General features: G+C 52.7%; 6 protein-coding genes across 6 annotated transcripts; 3 read left to right on the forward strand and 3 right to left on the reverse strand.

The window, feature by feature from the left end:
- Window positions 1-196: 196 nt before the first annotated feature.
- SCP_0501300 (acid protease) lies at window positions 197-2,064 on the forward strand (the record flags this gene model as incomplete). The annotated part of the gene is made up of 7 exons (XM_027758196.1): window positions 197-420; window positions 474-562; window positions 609-668; window positions 721-1,171; window positions 1,221-1,428; window positions 1,481-1,544; window positions 1,601-2,064. 7 exons carry the CDS (start codon window positions 197-199, stop codon window positions 2,062-2,064), a joined length of 1,560 nt encoding a protein of 519 aa, XP_027613997.1.
- A 1,784-nt stretch (window positions 2,065-3,848) lies between these two features.
- On the forward strand, window positions 3,849-5,668 carry SCP_0501310 (acid protease; the record flags this gene model as incomplete). The annotated part of the gene is made up of 7 exons (XM_027758197.1): window positions 3,849-4,039; window positions 4,093-4,181; window positions 4,234-4,293; window positions 4,343-4,793; window positions 4,848-5,058; window positions 5,118-5,175; window positions 5,232-5,668. The coding sequence occupies 7 exons, from the start codon at window positions 3,849-3,851 to the stop codon at window positions 5,666-5,668; spliced, it is 1,497 nt and encodes a 498-aa protein (XP_027613998.1).
- A 1,721-nt stretch (window positions 5,669-7,389) lies between these two features.
- SCP_0501320 (hypothetical protein) lies at window positions 7,390-8,493 on the reverse strand (the record flags this gene model as incomplete). The annotated part of the gene is made up of 1 exon (XM_027758198.1): window positions 7,390-8,493. One exon carries the CDS (start codon window positions 8,491-8,493, stop codon window positions 7,390-7,392), a length of 1,104 nt encoding a protein of 367 aa, XP_027613999.1.
- A 545-nt stretch (window positions 8,494-9,038) lies between these two features.
- SCP_0501330 (hypothetical protein) lies at window positions 9,039-10,928 on the reverse strand (the record flags this gene model as incomplete). Its single annotated transcript, XM_027758199.1, has 6 exons — window positions 9,039-9,227; window positions 9,283-9,904; window positions 9,957-10,224; window positions 10,297-10,377; window positions 10,431-10,636; window positions 10,696-10,928. 6 exons carry the CDS (start codon window positions 10,926-10,928, stop codon window positions 9,039-9,041), a joined length of 1,599 nt encoding a protein of 532 aa, XP_027614000.1.
- Window positions 10,929-13,910: 2,982 nt separating this feature from the next.
- Window positions 13,911-16,319, forward strand: SCP_0501340 (Glucoamylase; the record flags this gene model as incomplete). The annotated part of the gene is made up of 11 exons (XM_027758200.1): window positions 13,911-13,950; window positions 14,046-14,099; window positions 14,165-14,217; window positions 14,299-14,394; window positions 14,446-14,722; window positions 14,770-14,914; window positions 14,969-15,128; window positions 15,176-15,451; window positions 15,510-15,960; window positions 16,015-16,110; window positions 16,174-16,319. The coding sequence occupies 11 exons, from the start codon at window positions 13,911-13,913 to the stop codon at window positions 16,317-16,319; spliced, it is 1,794 nt and encodes a 597-aa protein (XP_027614001.1).
- A 390-nt stretch (window positions 16,320-16,709) lies between these two features.
- Window positions 16,710-17,797, reverse strand: SCP_0501350 (hypothetical protein; the record flags this gene model as incomplete). The annotated part of the gene is made up of 3 exons (XM_027758201.1): window positions 16,710-17,392; window positions 17,638-17,710; window positions 17,762-17,797. 3 exons carry the CDS (start codon window positions 17,795-17,797, stop codon window positions 16,710-16,712), a joined length of 792 nt encoding a protein of 263 aa, XP_027614002.1.
- Window positions 17,798-18,293: the final 496 nt, after the last annotated feature.

Below are 18,293 nucleotides of genomic sequence, written 5' to 3' on the forward strand. Positions count from 1 at the left end.
TGGGCGCCTATTCTTTCCTTTTAGGGAACACCATCTCATTTGGCGCTTGTTTGATTGCGACGAACTGTGCGCTAACAGCATTTGTCCCGTGCGGCTGTACACGTTGGGTCTCATAATTTCGAGTCAGGCCGCTAGTTCTTCATTGAATTTTCTGTGAATTTCCTCGTCGTTGTACTGGTGTAGTGCAGCAGCTACTATGAGGCCAGTCTCAGTACCAATTCTTCTTTCTCTTGTCGCTCTACCGGCCGAGCTCGTCGGTGCTATTCGTCTGGATCTGCATGGCTCGCCAGCCCGTAGTTTCCACAGCAAAAGAGGGTCGATTACTGGGTCATCAACTGTAGGCGACGCATCGAACTTCCAATACACCGTCGACATCACGCTCGGAGGGGCGCAGTTCACGGCGCAAATGGATACGGGAAGGTGTGTACAGTAGTTTGTACTAGACTATTCGGCGGTGTTGAATGAAGCAACAGTTCGGATCTGTGGGTTGCTGGCTCGGTTCCTAATGCACAGGATACGGGAAAGACTGTGCAGGTGACATATGCAGGAGACACCGTGGATGGTAAGTCTTTGACCGCCACCATCGTGCTGTGATTTATTCGCCCTAGGTCCCGTTCAGTTAGCGAATCTCGAGTTTCTTGGATATTCGGTGCCCAATCAAGCGTACAGTTAGTTCAGCGTTTTACCTGACATCTGAAGGGACGTACTTACTTTTGCCAGTTAATCAGCCTACGTCAGGGTCCTTCCCCCAGGGTACTGGTCGTATTGGGCTTGGGCCAACTTCTGGATCTCAGGTACTCTCAGGTGTTGGCAATTCCTCTGGAGACCCAGCCCTCGAGCGCATCTTCCAGCAAAACACCTCCACCTCCAACTATCTCAGTTTTGTCCTGGGGCGTGTAGGAAATCCTGGTGAGGATGTGACGGGCCAGTTGACCATCGGAGAAACGCTGCCAGAGTATTCCAACGTCACCTCACAACCAAAGTTAGACGTCTCGATATTGTCAAGCGACAATTCACCCAATCAGCACTGGCAAACACTGCTTGATGCCAACGGTATTATCGGACCTACAGGTCGATCTGTTAATGTCGAGACAGCGGTGTCTGGCACATCTAACAAGAACCAGCTGACAGTAGTCTTTGATACCGGCTATTCACTCCCCCAGGTTCCAGCGTACGTGTCTGCTTGATGCCGTGTTCCCATATACTTAATCCTTCTACAGCGCCGTAGCAGAAGCTTTCTATAGCAGTGTCCCGAACTCGAAGCTGGTCAATGAGCCGCAATATGGAACGATATGGCAGATGCCTTGCGACTACGAGGTTAATGTAACATTCAAATTCGGCGGTTTGGGTTATCCTGTGAACCCAGTGGACACTGTTATGGATCTTAATGCTACCGATTCTAGTGGAAACAAGATTTGCTATGGAGCTGTTCGTTCTTTTCATTGTACTTTGACGTTATTGCTGAAAACCTATTGGCCAGTTCCAACCAATAAGCTCAAGTGCCCAATCGTCGACATACGACATGATATTTGGCACAGCTTTCTGTGAGCGTCTCCCCTTTGTATGTCTACTTCCTCGCGTGACCTTATCTATCTCTCAGTGCGCAATGTATACGTCCTCGTCAACTTCGGTGACTACGTGGATGGCGATACGAGCAATCGTGCCGCGCCATACCTCCAGCTGATTTCCACCTCCAACGACACTGCGCAAATCCACCAGGATTTCGTCTCCTTGCGTGGTGCCGCAGCCTGGACACCAACCTACAACGGCACTCAGAGCAGCAGCAGCAATAGCAACACCTCGTCCGTCACGTCGTGGGTTAAATCCCACCTCGGCCTTGTCATCGGTCTCAGTGCAGGTGTTGGCTTAATCCTGCTCGGTATCATCCTCGCTTGTTGCACGAGGGGGCGGAGACGCCGCGGTAGTGCGCCCATGGGCTTCATGTCCGGAGGCCAGAGATACCAGCCGTTGCATGACCCTGCGCCGCCACAGGCGTACGACCTGCACCTCATGAACCAGGGCGGCGCACACGGCTATGGCAACCCCTGGGATTCTCACTATTGATCGTGAGTGGTCCCCTCACCCTGCTGTCGGTGAATGCAGTGTTAGTTTGCTATGGTACTATATATTTGTCTGCTGTGGTGGATGTCTAGGACCTTGCTCTCCTCTAGTATATGCTATAGCCCCGCCCATATCTACGACTGTTCGTCAAAATGTAATATTACTCAATCGTGCTATGATGGACATTTGTTTAGATGTTGTTCGTTGGTCGTTCCACATAGGAGTTTTTTCTGCATTCCCTCCGGAGACTTCTCATGAGACACCGCTGCTTTCATGGCAGCCTCTCTCCCTCCGGAGACTTGAGCTTGAGGCACGTTCGCGTAGTCAGTAGGTGTCAATGATAGTGTGTCAATCCGCCGGAGTCTGAATCTGTGACTTGTACGCAACGCGTCCGTTGTGGCGAGAAATTGCAAGAGACCCTCGTTGCGTAACGCGTTCGTATTTTACGCGTGCTCAAAGTCATCCGGGGCATAAAGTTTCCCAAAGTTTTGGTTTCAGCTCTATCATAGGTGCGAAACACGTCGGATCCTGTGGCGCTTCATCATAGGTAGTCTCAGATAGCATTCAAGTAATCCAGCGCCCCGTATAGCAGTAGTCTCCCATAGGCAGCCCGTAAATAGTGACCTTGTTGAGCGGGGGATGACGATCGCAGGTCTGCGCGCCCGACTAGCCGTACGTAGCACACCATTTCACTTGTGATGTATTGGAGTTTGCGATTGCCGTTCAGATGCCGGAAAAGCCGAACGGATGCCGTCGGGCATCTCCAGATTGTGATCATACCTGTCAGCGGCGTTGCGTCTCCGTGAACCAACTATAGCCACACTGTATCATTCTCAGGCTCCCCATATCTACCACAATACAATCCACACCATAGGATCTTGAGCTAAAGCGGAAGCTACCAGCATGAATATGATGAGGAGACCTGTTTTTCCGGATCCCGTGGTGTAATAGCCAGGATCGACGCCGTCCAATGCCTGGCACACGCCATCCAACTGGTAGTCATGGGGCTCATAGGGAGGACCTGACGCGGCCAGTATCTCCTTGCATAGCGTGCGACCCGCGATATAATTAAATTTAGATGCGGAAATCAAAAGTGTCAGCAGAAGGGCACCTGAAAGTTTTTTTAGATGAAATTAACAGGTAGGCTACGCTGGTCGCGTCGACGCGTCTCAGTGTACCAGATTTGTGCGACGCGTTTCGCAGATCAACCTTTTGGTTAGGTCCGAATTGGTGTGCTACGGTTCGACCCCTGCAACTCATAGCAGACTAGTATAGCAGTGCGGTCAGGAAGAAATGAAGACGCATACACACGGTTGACATTTCTTGCAACATGGTTGTTCGGGCTCCTCGAAGACCATAGCTGGTGAGCTCATTCGACAATCAACCGCATTGATGGACGACATTTTTTGTCAGTACTAGTGGGGCTACGAATTTGTTGAGAATCAAGCTATGTGAGCCTTGGGAGGCATATGATACCCAGAAATAAATTAACGCTTCTGAGCAGGGTGATCAACCGAGACGGTAAGTTCACGCGGGATGCATTCGGTCGAAGCCAGCAGTTCGGACGGGACAACACTCTTGTTCCGCTACACTAAACTGGAACTCCGCAGGCTGTGCGCCAACGCGCAATAACCATGATGGTAGAGTAAGGCGCCCGATATCATCTAATAACGCATTTCTTCGACGAGCGCGGTAGTGTTTGCTGATGTGTTGAGAAGCGCAACTGTCTGTCACCCTACTTCTCTACTTCCTCTGAGCAAACTTAGACTGCGATGAAGGGCATCTTCATGCTTCTACTTTCCCCTCTCATTTCTGTGCCGGCTCAGATCGTGGGTGCGCTGCACGGCTCTCCGCGCGAACTTGGAACAAGAGAGACGACTGTCGGCTCATCGAATGTAACGAATGTATCCAACCAAGATTACTATATCAACGTCACTCTTGGAGGGATACCGTTTGAGGTGCTAATAGATACAGGAAGGTACGTGTTTTAGTGCTGTGGATGTCTCGTGCTGGTCCTCACTGAGGTAATAGTTCAGATTTGTCGGTGTCGGGATCCGTACCAAATGCTCATGATACGGGGAAGATAGGCGACGTCTCGTACGTAGTGGGAGGTGCCAAGGGTGAGTTCTTGCATTACCGTGAAGCTCGTTCGTCTACCGATACTGCATTCAGGTCCTGTGCAAACTACAGAACTGGAATTACTTGGATATTTGGTGCCTGACCAAGCTTTCAGTGAGTCGCCAACGACGTGCAGTCGTTGTATCGCTCACGTTCGTTTTAGTCAATCAACTTGCATCTAACATGTCTCTTATGGGGAGTGGTGTCATTGGTCTCGGACCGCCTTCCGGGTCTGTGGTGCTGTCGACCCTAGGCAGCTCAACTGGGAAGCCAGCCCTGGAGCAGATCTTCGAGCAAAACAAGACCACACCCAACTACCTTACGGTCCTGTTAGGGCGTACCGACGACCAAGGCGGAGATTCGATGGGATACCTGACCATCGGCGAGACGCTTCCGCAGTATTCAAACATTACTTCACAGCCCAAACTGGCTATAACAACTGTACCAAGCAGCGACAATGGAAATCAATACTGGCAGACGCTGCTCGATGCCGATGGTGTCATCGGTCCTACTGGAGAATCTGTGAAGATCCAGAGCGCAGTGTCGAGCACCTCTAACAAAGAGCAGTTAACAGTTGTCTTTATTACTGGCTACAGTTTGCCCCAGGTTCCGGCGTATGTTTCCAGATTATAGTTTCAATTACAATTCCGCTTACTCCAGCTTTGTAGTGCTATTGCGGAGGCGTTCTACGGCAGTGTTCCCGGTGCATCGCTTATCACAGATCCGACAGTCAACGGGAAGATATGGCGCGTTCCTTGTGAATATGAGGTCAACGTTACATTCAAATTCGCCGGTCTCAGCTATCGTGTCAACCCGCTGGATACTGTGGTCACCGCCAACGCGATCGATGATAATGGCGAGAAAATCTGCTATGGCGCGGTGTGTCGTTTCAGTTCAAGTTACCTGTGTGCTATAAGGAGCTAAATTGTGGCCTCAAGTTTCAACCCAGTTGTGCACAAACCCAGGAGTATGACATCATTTTTGGCATCGCATTTTGTAAGTCGTTATCTTGCATATTCAAATCTTATAAAGGATACCGATACGTACGGCAGTGCGGAATGTCTACATGCTGATCAACTTCGGTGACTATGTGGACGGTTCAACCACCAATCGCGCAGCACCGTACATCCAGCTACTCTCCACGTCCAGCGACACTGCGCAGATGCACGACGATTACGTTTCACTTCGTGGTGCGCTGTTCTGGAGACCTACACCTCTACCACCGAATTATTCGTCAGGGACTCCTTGGGTGCAGCGCCACCTCCTACTTATCATCTCTCTGAGCGTAGTCATCAGCCTGACCCTAATTGGTACCACTGTCGTGTGCTTAGCGAAGAGACGGGGATCTAAAACAATGGGCGCTCCCATGCGTTCCATGTTAATCGACCAGAAGTACCAAACCCTGGACAAATATGTCCCGGAACAGGAGGACATTCTACCCCTCTTGGACCCGGAGAGTATGCCCCAGGCGTGGGACTCTCCCCGTTAATCTCTGTAGTACACCCATGTCATTCCAATATTCATTTTTGCTTTACTCAACGGCGATGTTGTTCCAGTACTTGTACTACATTCCGGACGTTAGCTCTGTGGTGGAATATACATCTTGCTCGTTGATGTAGCACAGACATCTGTCATGAGTGCAGTAATATAACTGGTGAGACACGGCGTAGCTACAAAAACGAGACATGTCGTGGATTTCATAAGATCTATACGTACAATACATTGCAATCGGCAAACAGAATAGAAGAGACGTTTCCGAGAGAAGCGGCTGCGGTTGCGGCGACCTCGTCTTGAAAGCGGGCGATCGGCGGTTGCCAGAGGCGCTGTCGTAGAAATGTCCGTCAGCAAGTGACAAGGATTATTCGCATGAGGGTGAGGTGAAGAGAACGTTCTTTACCCATGCAACATATCATCAAGAAAAAATTCGAAAAATGGACGTTGCGACATATCACTCGGATTCGGAGCGGACGGGCAGGAATGACACTCAGTGACGCTTATACCAAGAAACCAGCTGGGCTGGATGATGGGGTATGACGGTAAGATCGCACCGGCCACCGCAACGTCCTGTCTCACACCCCGCGATATGCTTGATGCTAGGCCAGTGGTTTCAAAGCTAGGTCATCATTGTATAACGAGGAGACACATCCGCGTATTAATATCGATTCCTCAAGTTTGAAAAGAAGGTGGATGGTGACCGAGAGGTAAGGGAGGCGTGAAAGAAAAGTGGTCGCCCAGAGTGTTACCTGAGTATGTCATCCTGGATGCTAAAATGGTCAGATAACTTCTTGCAGTCAAGAGAAATCGACATTTACTGAACCGACAATTCTCGACGAATGTAGCGGACCGGTCGGATGGTTTGAAAAGTCCATCCCGTAGTCAACCAAGACAAGATCACAGTGGCAGGTTGACCCAGAGATGTCAAGCAAAAATTATAAACGGCCTCTAGATGACAGGAATGGATAGACAATATACATATCCTCACCGCTGTGCTGATGCAATGAACTGGACGGACAGCTGGGCAGGCTTGAACGACATAATCTTCGCACGTGAGCATTCCTTCTAACTGAGGATCGCAAAAGGGACGGTGAGCGTTTCGGTGAATATTCTATGATTGTGTTCAGCACTAGTATTTCAGAACTTACGCGTTGACTCGGTATATTCGACAGATGGGCATTGCAGAGCCTTTGTGGCGGCATTGTTGACGTGTTATTTGGGCACGGTTCCTTTTATGGATAGTGTTCAAGTTTGCGCCACGAAGCTACAGGAACTTCGTTAATATACAAAGTGCGGCAGTGACCAGTGTTACATCTCACATCGTTGCCCCAGAGCACAGTTTGCGCCTCGCCCAGCGAATCGAGATAACACACATGTACAACGGACTATGTCCGACATACAGTACTACTACACGACTCACTGAAATACAATTGCAGACAGATGGAGGACAAGTCCCAGCGCTCATAGGGCGGCGAAGATTGGATGGCAGGCGAGGAGTTCAGTAAATTTTGTAGGCAGAGCGAACGTACGTGGAGCATGTAACATACATGGTCGACGGATGTGTGATCAAACACGAAAGCAACGAAGGAACTAAAGAAAAAGAAAACAAACAGGGACGCGGAAAGGGCTGGAGCTTATTGAGATCTGGAAGCAGCTCATAAACATCACGGTATCGATTCTATCAGTAAATGCATCATACCTCAGGCGAGCATTCCCCTACGGACGTGCTGCATCGGTCACATCGCCCTCCTCTATCTGTTGGAGGACGTCCTCCAGGCGCCTCGCCCTGTCCGCATCTAATACCTCTTCCCAAACTGGATCATGGCTCATATAGCTCACAGGCCTGTCCCTGTCCGCACGAACCTCCCGAGTCTCCTGCCCCTGTGGTGACATCATGACCTGGCTCACGAGCCTGTTCCCGTCCGTATGAACCTCCCGAGTCTCCTGCACCTGCGGGGACTCCACGACCTGGCTCATCCTCTGCGTAGCAGCCGACCCAGCGGTCCTCGACCCAGAGAGTATCAACGTGCTGTCGTTGTCGTTCCCATACGCGGGTGGGGGCGGCACCGCGATGGCGCTGTCCTCGACGTCGCCCGTGCGCGCTCCGGTCTGGGCGAGCGCGGAGGCGTATGTAGGTAGAGACACGCGGTTCCAAGGTATAAATGCTACGCCGAAACGGCCCTGGGCATGGCGGCGAACGATCGCGGTTGGGAGGACCTCGCCGGGGTGTACATGGCAGTAGCGTTCCGCGCGCAGACGGAAAATCGTGCGCTCGGAGAAGATGAACTGCAGGAGAACGGCGAAGATGAAGGCGACGTCTACGAAGACGGATGCGGAGGAGGAGTTGAACGCTGCGGGAGCGCCCTTGTTGTCGTTGAACTTCTCCGCGGGGGTGGAGGAGGCGCCAGAGTCCATGTGCCGGACGATGAGCACCCAGGCGACGATCGTGCCCGCGATGAGCGCGAGCTGCAGCACAAACTTCGCGAGCGTCGTTGAACGCAGCCCGCCGAACGTGGGGACGTTCTTGGGCGCAAGGAATGAAATGAAGCTATGCTTGCCTGTAGAGACCGCGGCAGACTCCGAACTAGAAGGTGATGGCGGGCGTTCGTTCAAATTGGAAGTGGACGAAGCACTGGAGGGAGTCCTCGCAGGGCTGCCAGCGTACGGTCTGTCTGCCGGGTGCCTCTCAGGCAATGTGGGCAAAGACTGGAGTGCATCTCTGCTCGTCGAGGCTTGCTGCGAGGGGCCATGGACATCCTCCTGGTACCCAATTTCGCCCCTCTTGGGCGGTAGCGGGCCTGCCTGCGAACTGGAGCTCATGGTCGTAGGTGATCCTGCCTGGGGTGCGGCCAGCGTGAAGGAACGTAAAGAAGCGAAGCCCGAAAACGAAAAGACAGACGGCTAAGCTTGCTTGCGCCTGGCAAGGCCGACTCACAGAGTAACTGGGAAGCAGAATGGAAGGGAAAGGTGGGCCTGGACAGGTGGGCGGTCGGTGGGCATAATATAGCACTCGTAGCGACGGTATCGCTCCCAGGGTAGCTACGCCACCACGCGAGAACACCGTCAGTTCTAGCGCCTGCTCCCATTGGAGGACCTGAAGGCCTGACTAGTAGCGTTATTGGCTGGCACTTGTCCCACGAACATGATTCGTCCGCAGTAGCGCAGTCGAGAAGTCCGTCTACATACTTATACCACAGTCTTTAGCCTCGGAAAACACGCTGGAAACATGTGTGCTTGCATTTGAACGACAAAATGAACGGAAACTTCTCATCTGAGGCATTCGGGCGTGCCAGTGAATATTGGTGGACGGAAGCCGTCAGGCGCAAATGCACCAGGTCAAGAAAGCTGAATAACAGCAGCTCCAATCAAAGCTCCGAATTGACCCTACTCTCTTCCCTGCGTATGATGGGACCAAGGTCGATCACCGTGTAGAACGAGAAGTTCTTCATCTCCGGTGGTTTGTTCGCATGCGACCGCGACGGTGTCGCCATCTCGTTGTCCTCAGAAGGGTCGGGTTCATCAGACCTGTACGTGTACGACACCAGCATGTTGAACTGTTCGACAGACTGAAATCAGCACAGCCTCAGATAAACAGATACGGCGACGTACCTTGACATTGCCCTTTGCTTCCTTGGTGAGAATGACTTCGCCAGATACGACGGTCACGTTCGCCCTCTTCTCCAGCACACCAACCGTACGCGTCTTCCCCCGACCATCCTTCTGCGCTCTCCGTCCCTCAACGTCCGGCTCGTCACCATCCAGCCCAAACATGTCTTCTTCATCGTCCTCATACTCCCACGCCTCCGCAAATGCAGCGATGGGGAACGCCATCGTCGGCAGATTGACTTGGAACGCACGCCGCGCGCCCGCTTCAGCTTCAGCAGGATGCGGCTGTGCCTTCTTCAGCCGCACTTGGATCGGGTCGTACAGCGGATTCGTGAACGCAAGATGGAACGCGTACGTCTTGCCTGCAAGCAGCCCGCCGGACCCAGCCGAGTCATCTACAACCGCGGATGTCGACTTGGTCAACGCAGAGCGCTTCAACATCTCCGCCGCGGCCTGCGCGTGCGGCAGCGAGACATTGATAGCCGGGAGGTAGTTCGCCGCGACGAGCTTAATCTTGTACCGCACCGACTGCGCTTTCTGCTCCGGCTTGATGAGGATGTGGCGGCAGCTCGGGCAGCGCTTCGAGTTCTTCGACTGCAGCGGGATGCGCAGCGGCTTGAGATCGCTGGGGCGGGCGATCGTGTGAGCACGCACGGCGGCGACGGGGAGCGACTCACCTAGTGTGCAGGGACGACACCCAGCTGTTCGCCCAGCGCTGCTCGAGCGTCGCGACCTCCGCGACCGTTTCGAGGTGGCGCATGAAGTCGATGTCGGCCTCGCCGCCGCCGTTACCGAGCCCGCCCGCGGCGCCGACCTCGACGCGGCTCTTGTAGTCGGGAATGTCGTGCTTGTTCGCGCCCTTCTCGCGGCCGGCGCGGCTGCGCGAAAGGGGGCTGTACTTGCCCACGCCAGGGACGTCGCGCGCGAGGGCGGACGAGGCTGCGGCTGTGATAGGATTTGTATGGTGATGTGAGTGTGAGGACGTGCTTGGCAAGGTGGAGGAGGAGGAGGATGCACGTAGGAAGGGCTCAAAGTGTTCCTTGAGGCGCTCGAATTCGAGCGATTCGGGCGCGGAGTCTTCGAACTTTTGTAGTTGTGCTGCGACGTGCGTGCGGTGAGGCTTCGTGGGCATTCGGAGATAGCGTACGCACCAGCAAGACCGGTCGGTTTCTCAAACGTGATGTTCACTTCTGCAGAGTCCCATCGGCAGTGATTACAGTAGAGGAAGAAAGGTGGCTCGCCGAGCGTGCTGCCGGCGACGGGAGACATCCGGCTGTCGCCATCTTCTGGTGGGTCGGACGGGACGACCGTGAGCGTGTTACGGCAATTCGGACAAAGAAAGCAGTTCCGAGCACATCTACCTTCCGCTCAGTCACCCAGGCCCGCACTGGAACACGTCCAGCTAGAGGTACTCACCTGTTCTTCTCCGCGCGTACGCTCGCGCTCGGCACCTCGAAGAGACAGTTCGGACAATAGTACCCGCTGACTTCCACCAGGACACATCGGTTGCACCGGACAGCGTCGCATTCCTCGCAGAAGAAGAGATTGTGCAGCGGGTGGAAGCTGTGAGAGGACGAAGCGAGATGCGGGGGTGGCGGATGGGGTGAGTCCGCCAGACACGGGCAATAGTATTCAACGCTGGGCGCCATGGTGCACGTCAGAAACAGTCAAGAGATACGTAGCACTTCACATATAATGATTCCGGCAGTCCGAGTCGCGTGTGGAGAGTGTGTAAGACACGCAGGAGGTGTTAGTTGGACTGCTGGGTAAACCGACCCGATCCGGGTGGCATTCGGCGCATTTGGGAGGTTTTACACCTTGCCCAATCTGGAAGGTTTGACCTTGACCTCCAGTTTAGCTGCAACATAGACCGTCCCTCCCACCTCTCATAGGACTGATTTTGTAGTCTGCCTTTGGGAGACTAACTGCAAGAGTGCCGGTAGGCGTTAGGATCGTAAGAAACTCTTTATCGTCGTGTATGCTAATGTAGCAGTCTTGCGGATTCTGTAGTCTCAGACAGATGCTTACTTCCAATTCCCGAGGTGCCGTACGAACTCGATCGGCGGTACCTCAATCCAAGGGCACCTAACCTGATTGTTTGCAAGTGGGATCCGGGTCAGGTTAGGTGCTCTTTTCCAGCGTTCAAGCAGACCAAAATCATCAGCCACGCTAGTGCTGTGCAGTATGAATACTTTCTAGTGTCTGCAAAGACATAGGTTGATGCGTACCGTGCGCTATGTTGCCGCAGGAACAATGCTCCCAGGTCTGCGTCGAGTGTTCCATAGACAACGTCGAGTTGGAAGGTGCAGAAAATTCACGTACGAACTTGCACATCTAACGACGTCCATGCCCACGAGCTCATTCAAGTGAGCCCGCTCTCGTTCAGGTTCTTCACATTAGCACTGTGACGATGACATGGGAGGCATCGCTTATCCGTTCATCCCGGAACTTTTAAGTCACCCGACTGGTCTGAAGTCGACCCTCTAGTTCCTGTACGTGATATGGTCCTCTATTATAGATCTTCTGTTTCGTTCTGATTAATTTTTGCTCTGCATTCCTGTTCTGATCCTCCGGCAATTATTTTTTCTCGGTTTCATACATGTTCAGATCGACATATCTGCTACACTCCCGAAATTTATTCTCCATATATTTTGCACTTCCCCGAATACAGATCTACTGGCAGTACTTCTAGCTAGTCCTCCTGACTTCGGCGATGCCAATCTACCGTTCTTAATCTCTTTGTATCAACCTTGCAGCTGCGACATGCTTGTTACTCGCGGCGACGGACTTATCTCTGGTTTTAGTTTCTTTGTGGTGATGATGCAATGACTTCCCGCTCGCTGACTTCTCATGCGTGATTTTTCATGTTTTCTAGCGGGTCAGTCGAGAACATTCTTCATATTTTTCTGAAACCTGGCCGGTCAGTTATGTTTCTTCAGAGCTTTATCTTTCGTACTAATAATGTTATCCTGTGGATTAGACCTTTGTCGACAGAATTTATTTGTTAGTTTACTCCAGCACTTGCAGGGTCTGTGTCAATGCTATGGCAGTGATATTGGCATGGCTAGCCAACTGTTTATTCCGACGAGACCGTCAGGCCCCCTCAGAAGTCTCTGGTATGTGAAACCATTCTTGAGCTTTGCAGACGGATGCCGTGACTATGTCTCCTCACTAGTATGGTCCATAATTGCCACCACCCAATCTCTGCTTAGTCTGCTGTGCCATGGTGTAGCTACGAGCCCCCTCATGCTCTTGACCGGCCAACGCCTTCCCTGAAGATATTCCGTTAGATACGCCGGATTTGTCGCGAAGAGCCCGGGAGTCATTCATGGGTCTTTCATCGGACTTCTTGATGATTCATCCCCCCAATCTTTGGCTGAATCTTACTCTGTTAGCATAGACTTGCAAGCTGTTTTCATTCATTCTGGTGACGGTTCTCCAAGGCACTCGACCGGTCTACTGTTTCCTTGAACACTTTGGTGCCTGGTGAGTACGATCGTCTGGAGGTTCGCTGTCGGGCCTCTTGTCCACCTCGGCTGTGATGATGCACTATGTGGCGACTTTCGGCTCGGCCTCTGTTGTCACCACGTTCACTCCTACGACACGACGTTGGATCGATCTCATACGTCAACGAGATGGCTTTCGAAGCTCAGGGCCTTCCGGTATTAATCGCAATACAGAGTATGGACCGAGAGAAAAGGCAGTGTCATTTCCCCTCGCCTAGCTTGTTGCTGACCGCTAGCATCGTTGAGCGTTGTTCTGATGTGTCCATTTTGAAGACGAAGGTACGTCTTATGGTCATTCTGAGGAGTTCCATGAACTGACGAGGTGACACTCAAGCCGAGAATGACCTCCTGTTTCTCACCCCGAGTATTTCCTGTCTCATCCACTTACTGCAGAGCGCTATTACCTTCACGCGGCGCCACATCTCGCAGGCGCCAATGGAACACGCTGAAGTCAGCCCTTTAAATTTTAAATCTTGCGCTTCTCCTCATGCCGCTTGTCCTTAGTTGTCTCCTTTGATACGAATGCCATCCTTGTTGTATCTTCCCCGCAATGCAGTCATAAATCTTCTTTCCTATCTGCTGGTTTCATTTTGGTATCTGGTAGGATATTGGGCCAAGTTCGAAGTGAAGAGTAGTTTCTGTCTTGTGTATGTAACGCCAATACAATGTTCCCGTATGAAACCTGGGTTCGACGTTCCGCGTAGTCTGGACTGCGCTGATCTTCGTTTGAATGTCTTGGTGCCTTTCCCGTTGATATGAACACAAAAGTCTCAGGCTACAACCCGCTCGATGTACGCGACACGATCTCAGTGGTGCACTGCAAGGGCCTGCTTAGGCGATTTCATTCCGTGGTTGGCTTGTGCGCGGTTCGATTCTGTAGCATTATTGGAGAACGCCGTCCGCACTGAAGCTTGAAGCTTTGAAGGAGTAAATGCAGCCATGTTCATGCCAACAGTTGATCGGACCAGGTCACGGTATTTTAGCAGGAGGGTTCAGGTTAGATCTGACGCCCCGATCAGTAGAAAATCAAAACGTTCAGCGGGTTCTCACTACTTACTAGCAACGAATGTGCACCTATATAGGCGTGACGGACAATTCGATGCCGTCTCTCCTTCGGTCTTCCCTATGATGGAGATTATGTCCTTGTGTGAGGGCGGGTTTGAAGGTAGTAACGGCCCGCACGTGTCCCTCGCCCGGCGGAGGGCTCGTTATGCTGTCCGCCATTCCAATCATACCCTTCGCACTGAGCTTATGGCTTAGATGGACCGATGGCGGTAAAACTGGGATCGAACGCGCGGAACATTCATATGGCGGGTGACAGATCGCTTCGGAAGCATATGGGCTGACCGGCTGACGGTCGTAATGCTCGCACGACGCAGCCTCCACATGGGCCAGCATAAAAGCTATCCGCCCAGGGTTCTTCGCCACCAGTGTACGCTCATTTCTCCCCTTCTCGACAATGCGTCTCACGCTTGTTTCCGTGCTTGGGCTCATCGCTCGCACCGTCTCTCAGTCGGTCAGCTCGTACATCAGCACCGAGTCGCCCATCGCGAAGGCCGGAGTGCTCGCCAACATCGGCCCAGATGGCTCGCTGTCATCTGGCGCGTATGTGCGTGTTGATTTCACGAGCAAATACCCACTGCTGACAGCGTACGGACAGCCCGGCATCGTCATCGCGAGTCCGAGCACGGAAAACCCAGACTACCTCTACACCTGGACCCGCGACTCCTCGCTGACATTCCAAGTGCTCATTGACCAGTTCATTTCCGGCGAGGACACGACGCTGAGGAGCCTTATTGACGACTTCGTTGAGGCCGAGGCGACGCTGCAGCAGGTCACGAATCCTAGTGGAACGGTCAGCTCTGGCGGTCTTGGTGAGCCGAAGTTCTACATCAATGAGACAGCATTTGAGGGATCGTGGGGTCGCCCTCAGAGGGGTACGTTCTTGTATGCTCCAGAACGCATACATGCTGAGGCGTCGCAGATGGCCCTGCGCTTCGCTCGACGGCCATGATAACTTACGCCAACTGGCACATCGCAAATGGAAACACGACGTACGTGAACAACACGCTCTGGCCGATCATCCAGCTCGATCTGAATTATGTCGCTGGCAATTGGAACTTTTCAACGTATGTATTTGATTGCAGCTGAGTATGAGCTTCCGTCTAACTTCTGAATCTCAGCTTCGACCTGTGGGAAGAGATTGACTCGTCTTCATTCTTCACCACGGCAGTGCAGCACCGCGCTCTGCGTCAGGGAGCCACTTTAGCAAACACGATCGGACAGACGTCCGTCATAAGCAACTACGACACGCAAGCGGGGGACCTGCTTTGCTTCTTGCAGGTGCGTTGTAGCGAGGTTGTATACATGCGCCGCTGACCGACGTGCAGTCGTATTGGAACCCGACCGGCCGACACATGACTGCCAACACTGGGGGAGGCAGGTCTGGGATCGACTCGAACACCGTGTTGACGTCGGTCCACACATTCGACCCGAGTGCAGGGTGTGACGCGATAACGTTCCAGCCGTGCTCCGATAAGGCGCTGGCTAATCTGAAGGTGTATGTGGATTCGTTCCGATCCATCTACTCCATCAACAGCGGTATCGCCTCAGACGCGGCGGTTGCCACGGGACGATATCCTGAGGATGTCTACCAGGGTGGAAACGTGCGTGCTATCGCATGCATTGCTCATGTAGCCTGGTTTGACTGACACTCTTATATAGCCGTGGTACCTTTGCACGTTCGCGGTCGCGGAGCAATTATACGACGCGCTCACCGTGTGGGCATCACAGGGCTCGCTGGAGGTGACGAGCACGTCTCTTGCATTCTTCCAGCAGTTCGACTCGGGCGTCGCTACGGGCAACTACTCTTCTAGCTCGTCCACCTACACCACGCTCACGAGCGCAATCAGAACTTTTGCCGATGGATTCATCGAGATCAATGCTCAGTATACACCGTCTGGAGGCGCCTTGTCGGAGCAGTACAACAAGAACAACGGTACTGCTCTCAGCGCAATCGACCTGACGTGGAGCTACGCGTCTGCGCTGAGCGCATTCGCTGCTGAGGCTGGGACAACGTACGGCAGCTGGGGCGCGGCAGGTCTGCAGGTGCCGTCGACGTGCGCAAGCGGTGTGGCTGTAACGTTCACTGTCACATACGACACGTATTATGGACGTACGTTCAGCACCTTTCCTTCCCGTACGGTATGATTCTGATATGGTGCCACAGAAAATGTCTACATTGTTGGCTCCGTGGCTGCTCTTGGCAACTGGTCGCCCAGCAGTGCTCCCCTCATGTCTTCCGCAAACTATCCCACCTGGAGCAGTATGTTCCGACATTTTTTGCGTGTGCCTGCTTTCGCTCAACCCACATCACTTTTTCTCTCAGTCACCGTGTACCTTCCACCAAGTACTGCGATCCAATACAAGTACATTGCCATGGACGGAAGCGACATCACATGGGAGGGCGACCCGAACAATTCTCTCACAACGCCTGCGAGTGGAAGTACTACGCAAAATGATAGCTGGCATTAACTGAGATCTCTTTAGACTTGTGATCCGGTATACCCTAATACTGGTACAATCTTTGATTCCGCACAACTTGTATTTACATAGCATCAAATGTCTTACACTGCACTAACGTGACCGCATTCTCTGACCAGTTGAGTATGAATGTCAGTTATCATGAATGGAGAATCTCTCCATGAATGCCAAGTTGTGTGGATGGCAGGTGAATTATCGTTCATTCAAAGGTCTTGTGTCCGAACAAACATTGTACAATGCATGATCACTCATCGACTTCCCAAATACTGACACTGAACTTGAAGACCCTTCCTGCATCTGAAACGGAAGTCACACTGTACAGACTCGACCAGGTGTATGCGAAAGCGATCACCCTGCAATTCCCGGGTCGACCATCGTGCCCTAATCAGCCTCATCGAAATAGAAGACCCATCCGTCATTCATCGGCCCAGGGACCTCAACAACCCCACAGCTCGTAATCGCGATACGCTCAATGTCGATGTTCTCTGTAAACTGAAGGCGGGTCTGCACGTAGCCAAACGACACTGCATCACGGTGCTCCACGGGGCCTTCGTCGTATTCAAACGCTGGTATAGGACTCTCACCCTCACGTCTGGCTTGATCGCGCTCGTACAGCTCCACGAGATGCCCCTGCCATTCGGGTGGGCAGGCCGTAGGCCATAGGTACTCGGCGTCGATCTCCGGCTCATCCCACGCGGTGGGTACAGTCACGTACTTGCGGGAGACAACTCGCACTTGCGCCGATACGTTCCTCGAGACGATGTGGGTGGAGAGGGCGTCACGTTGCTCCTCATCCAACCGAAACAGTAACTCGAGGAGAGGCTGCGAGAAGTCAAAGATGTGCAGACGCGGCGGAGGTCCCTTCTGGTCCTCATCGTCCGATGAATAGTCACACGGAAGAGGATCTGCAGCTGCAAGGAGACGGTTCCCTGTATAAGCAAGAAGGGTTCGTGACGCGTATACCGCAAACGTGCGAATGTGGGAGAGGTGGTAGGTGAATACGTCAATCAAACCCTTCGGGTCGTCCGTCGTAGGCTCAGACTGCAACTCCAAGGAACCAGTGCCTACAGATTGTCACCCAGTGCAACTGACGGACCTCAAGCTGACCGGTCAGTGGGTCACAGTGGAAGACACTCAGACGCGTCATGCCTCGTGGCAGTGAACTACGAGATTGCTCGCCTCAGACGAGGCTTTATGTGCCAGATTGCAGGTGATAGACTGGAACTCTCCAGGGTGATTTCCTTGTGAGAATGTCTTGGGTGTTCCAGAGCCATCAATCGAAAAACTTCCAGCAGTGCGCTGTTCATACCGAAAGCTGCTGATAGGAAGCCCGCCAGTGCAATCGTATGCGCATCTAGAAAAACAAAGGCAGTAGCAGAAGGCTGAGATAACTCAACAACGAGAAGCTGGTTGTACTCTTTGGATTTGCTTGCCTGCATCGGAGTACCGGGATCCTGCGGTATATTCATCCGCACGGCATGATCCTGTGTTGTATCCCAGACCAATATCTGATCTCCGACAAGGTCTATGGGGAAGTCGGTCCACCTCCTATCCGCGATGTCGACTCGGTAAGCTCTTTCCGGCTGGCCAGCAGGGCAGTATTACTCCCGGGTTACGGGATTTCCTGAGCAGATGCAAACAGCGAGCATCGTTCCATAAGGCACCAACCGACCATAAGCGGAGACCACGGGTTCCGACAACTGGGATAAAACAGATCCATCCTCGGAGTGGACCCGTAATGTGATATTCGGCACGTTAGGGAGACATATGAGATATGCAGCACATTCCAGGACAGTAACTACTTAACTTTCTGTCGAACTCTACTGTAAGGTGGCGAAGCCATTTCTATTCGGCAAGAGAGTAAACCGATGCGCCTTAAACTGCAAATTCGCGATGTTGCGATGCACAATGTCTTCCTCACTTTCATCGCCCTCGCGCACGTCCTCTATATATATAGTTGACATG

The sequence above is a fragment of the Sparassis crispa genome, assembly GCF_003851025.1.
Source record: "Sparassis crispa DNA, contig_000004F, whole genome shotgun sequence".
Lineage (NCBI taxonomy): Eukaryota > Fungi > Basidiomycota > Agaricomycetes > Polyporales > Sparassidaceae > Sparassis > Sparassis crispa.